The sequence below is a fragment of the Oncorhynchus keta genome, chromosome 25 (genome assembly GCF_023373465.1).
Source record: "Oncorhynchus keta strain PuntledgeMale-10-30-2019 chromosome 25, Oket_V2, whole genome shotgun sequence".
Taxonomy (NCBI): domain Eukaryota; kingdom Metazoa; phylum Chordata; class Actinopteri; order Salmoniformes; family Salmonidae; genus Oncorhynchus; species Oncorhynchus keta.
Genome location: NC_068445.1, coordinates 10474913 through 10479787, shown reverse-complemented (window position 1 = coordinate 10479787; position 4875 = coordinate 10474913). Strand labels below are relative to the sequence as shown.

General features: G+C 39.2%; 1 protein-coding gene across 2 annotated transcripts; it reads right to left on the bottom strand.

Annotated features, from left to right (window-relative positions):
* Positions 1–276: 276 nt before the first annotated feature.
* Positions 277–4577, bottom strand: LOC118358132 (ras-related protein Rab-27B-like). Of its 2 annotated transcripts, none has more exons than XM_035735616.2 (6): positions 4501–4577; positions 2990–3191; positions 2639–2724; positions 2318–2421; positions 1951–2074; positions 277–1121 (listed from the first exon to the last, which is right to left on the bottom strand). In XM_035735616.2, the coding sequence occupies exons 2-6, from the start codon at positions 3143–3145 to the stop codon at positions 935–937; spliced, it is 657 nt and encodes a 218-aa protein (XP_035591509.1). In that variant the 5' UTR covers positions 3146–3191; positions 4501–4577; the 3' UTR covers positions 277–934. The 2 variants fall into 2 exon arrangements, with proteins under 2 accessions (XP_035591509.1, XP_035591510.1); XM_035735617.2 differs by having other exon boundaries at positions 2990–3170; positions 4501–4576.
* Positions 4578–4875: the final 298 nt, after the last annotated feature.

Genomic DNA, 4875 nt, shown 5'->3' with positions numbered 1-4875 from the left:
CGGATTGCAAATCACCCCAAGTTTGTGCTTGCATGTATTTATTTGATAAGAACAAACTGATAAGTCATCAAAGCAGCCAGCCATTTTCATGTCAAAAGGCAATTATTGGTAAAACCGACATTAATTGTGTTTAAAATGACAGCATTTATTCTTAAGACTTAGGTTTTAATACAATTTCATATTTTTTTCTGTCAGTACTTATGACCTCTAAACATGTTCTATACTTTCTTAAATGTGCATGACAATTTGGTCCAGTAATAATCAAGCTTAAGTACCAAATGTGCTCTTTGTCGTATACAGTAGAACTCATGGATCCTGTAATGCACTTTGCATTATTGTAACACAATAATAGATTTTCTCATTCATATATAAGAAATGTAACCATGACTGTGAATGAGTTGTTGCATAATCAGTTTTGGATTATATATTGTCAATTATAAATGTATGTGCCTGCATTTTCCTTCCATCGATGCCTCAATGTGTCAAATAAAAAAGAAACATACTTTTTACATACGACTCTTCTTCAAACATGAGTATTTAACCATTTAGAATCACACAAAGCCTAGTCATATTACAAATATTGGCTTGAGATCTACACATGGTGCTTTCATTTACTTTTGAATCATTTTACAATGTCATAAAACTGGATTGTGTGTTATGTTGCTTGTTTCTGGTCAATAACATACATCACAAGTACAGACTGAAGATAATACTGACCAGGTTGGGAATAAATAGCCAGTGCAGCAGTTATCAATCCAAAAATAAACACACATTATTACATAAGAGGATAATACACATCCTTAAAATACTGTATGGGATAATTGAACTTTTCCAATATAATAAAACTCCTATGATGCAATAGTTACACATTTGAATGAATGGTCCTTCATTCTGAATGTAGCCAACCACATGTCCATGAAATGTGGCTGACATCCTAACAGGCACACTTCCTGCTGGTGGAGGTTTCGGCCACTTTGTTAAGGACTGCGCTCCCATTGGCAGCCTCTGACACAGGCCCTTCTGTGTTCTGCTCCATGCGCCTCATCACCAGGTCCAGCAGAGTGGTCACTGCCTGGTCTACCTCATCCCCTGTGGCACTGCTCGTCTCAAAATAGGGTACACTAGGGAGAAAGGGAGGGACTTATTAACCTGAACACTATACTGATTATAGTGATTATTAATGAATGGATGAAGACCACAACGTTCAGTTGAATTGTGATTTATTTCTAATAGGGTCATTTTTATTTTAAAGGTCTAATGCAGCCATTTGTAATCTTAATATCAAATAAATTATGGGCAACAATTAAGTACCTTACTGTGATTGTTTTTAATTTAAATGGTCAGAAATAAGCAAAAATATCTTCTTAGCAAAGAGAAATTTCTCAGACTGTCTGGGAGTTGAATGAGTGGGGAGGGGGGGAAATTTCACTAGCCGTTATTGGCAGAGAGGTTTGGAACTCTCTTTCTTATTGGTCTATTAACTAATTTACCACCTGGTTGAATTAAAAAGGCAAGCCAAATCTCCATCCCACCTAAACAGGCTGAAATTTCAGCCAATATTTTCAAACAGCTTTTACACTAAAAGGCCATTATAATAATTTTCACAATTATTCTAACCTCTGTGTGGAAATATATATAAAACACAGGAAACCACATGTTTGATTGCACTGGGCCTTTAAAGATGCTGAATAGGCTCTATAGAGTGGATAGTAGTAGCTAACTGACTCAACCTCCTGGTGAATTAACAGAAGGAGTACAATAGTACTCCTTCTGTTTGGAGCATTCGCTCTAGATTGGTACGAATGCTTTACAGTTGTGCTAAAACTATGAACTCAAACACCCTCAGTTCATGGAGGGTCGCTGGAGAAGAGAGCCGTGCCAATGGTCAGATCACATTTCGCAGAGGTAGCAGAACTTTGTCCTGAGCAAGCAGGTATCCATCTCACTTACCAATATCTGTCCGCCAGGTCCCTGGCTTGTTTTCCTTGTACATCTCTCAGGTCTTTGAGGTCTGCTTTGGTGCCAACTAAGACTATGTCTGGACTGTCACAATAGGCATTTGCCTGTAGCTGACCTGAACAATCACAACAAGAGGTAATCAAATTCCAGTTATTGATGGATATGTAAGTTAGTATTTGAATCACAAACAGTAACCTACCCTGCTAGATTGAGATCATTTACTATAATGGCAAATACAACGTAAAATACACTATCAATGTGGTATTGTACTTACATGCTCTACTAAATGGATGATTCAAACTGACTATAGGCTGACATTGATCTAAGTGCTTTGGGAGATACGTGTGCTGAGACATACTCATCCAGTTCCTGACATTCAGAAAACTCTGCTGATTGGTCAGATCAAACATAAGAAGGAAGCCCATTGCGTCTCTGAAGAAGGCTGTCGTGAGACTTCTGAACCTGGAATTTACACAATTACAACAATGTTCGAACACTGGTAACGTTATGGATATGGATTTTACCATGGAAAATGCTCATCTTACAATGATACAAAATTGCCTTTGAATTTCTAAATACAGTATACACCTAGAAAAACAGCAAATACCGTGAAACGTGACAGACTTGCAGAGCAGGACAGTTCAGATATCACATGTACTGTCTGCTTGTTGTGGCCTACCTCTCTTGCCCTGCTGTGTCCCAGAGCTGTAGATGCACTTTAAAAGTCTTCTCTGTCGTTCCATTAGAGCCAGTCCCCAAATACGTCTGGAGACACAAGACAGTTGTAGAAGAAGTGTCATCTCAAGAGCTGGGACCAAAGGCATGCTCTTTGGCTCTGGATTATGTTTTCAACAAATGTTCTATTTTTTATTGTGAGTTGATCCCCTACTATTCCATCCAACATTCAACATTTGTATTTGTATTACCACATTATCATTGGAAGCTGGTGTGGAGCAAGGATGACTGAACATGAATGGTGTGTTTGAAAGGAATGTCATGGGCTGCACACAAGTAAAGCAGCACGACTCACCACTCTCTTTTCCCTGAAGTCTATTCCCACTGTGGTGGTGAACTTGCGGTTGAACTTGTTGTCGGTGTACCTGTAGAGGAAAGTGGTCTTCCCCACTCCAGAGTCCCCTAACGACAAGAGCTTGATCAGGTAGTCGTAATCCCAATCAGTCGTCATTGTGCAGCCTCGTGCCAAACCTGCCCTAAAATATGAAACCAAAGTACTGTAGGCTATTATAGTCATATCTTACTCGCAAATATAGCCATAACTGACATTACAGACATTACTGTGAATGGTGGTACATTCACCACACTTACAATTAATACAGCAACAATGAATACAGCGGAATTACTATTACATTGCCAGGACTTCAGAAAATTGAATACAGGTCTCCCAGAAGACATTGCTGGCTTGATTCATGCTCTTAACTAATATACTTTGAAACTGTCATAGGCTATTGTAAATTTCATTGTAAGTACTGTAAATATAGCCAGTATACTACAAAGTGCTCTAAAAAGGATTGAACAAAGAGGCAAATATTGGCCTAACACACAGCTGAAATTCCCAGTCAGTGGGTTCATGATCACAGGGGCTTCGTAGACCGTCACAACTCGAGTCATTAAAAGCCGATCAGAGCAGAGCAGGCACATGACTCGACCCAGCTTTCACATGAGCGGTCAAGTGGCTGTCCTGTGTGAGCTGCAGGAAAGCTCTAAACATGTGGCTTCTATTCATTGTCTACATACAGTACACTCTCAAATGGTGCAGAGACAGAATACAAAGAGGGCAGAAAGACCTTGGGCTCCTGTAGCTCATTCAGTTACACCGGTAACTCTTTGTTTGAGTAATAGCACGACAAAGCATCTTGTAGTATGTGTATGACAATCAAGTGGAAGAAAATATCAAAAGGGATGTTGACATTTTCACATCATTACCGTCGCGGACTTCAATTGATCCATTATGTGTTGGGAACAGTCTAAAAGCACAACCTTGTAGTTTATTTAAAATGTTTTATTTCCAATCATACTTGGAAATGGCCTGTCTCAGATTCCTTAGGCACTGAAAAAGGAATGAGATGCCAATATGAAATGCTGACTCATTTCCAGTGTGGATTATCAATATGATATTTCTGCTCAGTTGTCTGGTGTCTTTATTGAAAGATGAGAAAAAGTAGGCCTGATTCAATTCTTTCAATGGCATGTGTCTGTGATGCCCGAAATATTTAAGACATTGGACAATATTTATTTTGTATGCAGAGAATGTGCAAGTTATCCATAGAACAAACTAATCTGTATGCAGATTCTCTTGAAGATAAATGGCCATTGTGCACATAAGGAACGTCTCAAAATGCGTTTTCAGAAAATGTAGGCCAACTATAATGCCCCCAACAATACAGTGTGACAGACAATACAATGCCCGATGAAATGCCTGGAGATGAGTATACCAATATGCCACTCAATGATGCTGCTACAAAATGCATGAACTTCACTCTACCAAGACTGGAGAAAAACGATAAATAAATTCAATCTTACCGATTTAGCCAGAGGTACTGCCAACTTCCATTCAGGGAGCTCAAGTCCTTGGCAAACACATAGCTATTGCCTGAACCTTTCCCCCGCTCACATGCTATAAGGGAGGAGTTTCCAGCTAAAAAAAATAACCACAGAGTGCGGTGTTCACAGACCTTGTGTTTTCTGGTATTTCTCAGGGGGAAAGAAAGCTCTTTAATAACTGGATTGCGGCCCTGTCTACAAATAATGTGTGCTTATGTGGATTTCAATGGAACTCGGGAAACTGGGAGCTTTGTAAACACCCCTAAATGTCATTTCTCCCTCTTATTCCTCTGGAATCTCAACAAGTTGGCTAATACTCAAAACAGAGTTTTTCCCTTTCTAATGCATTAGGAC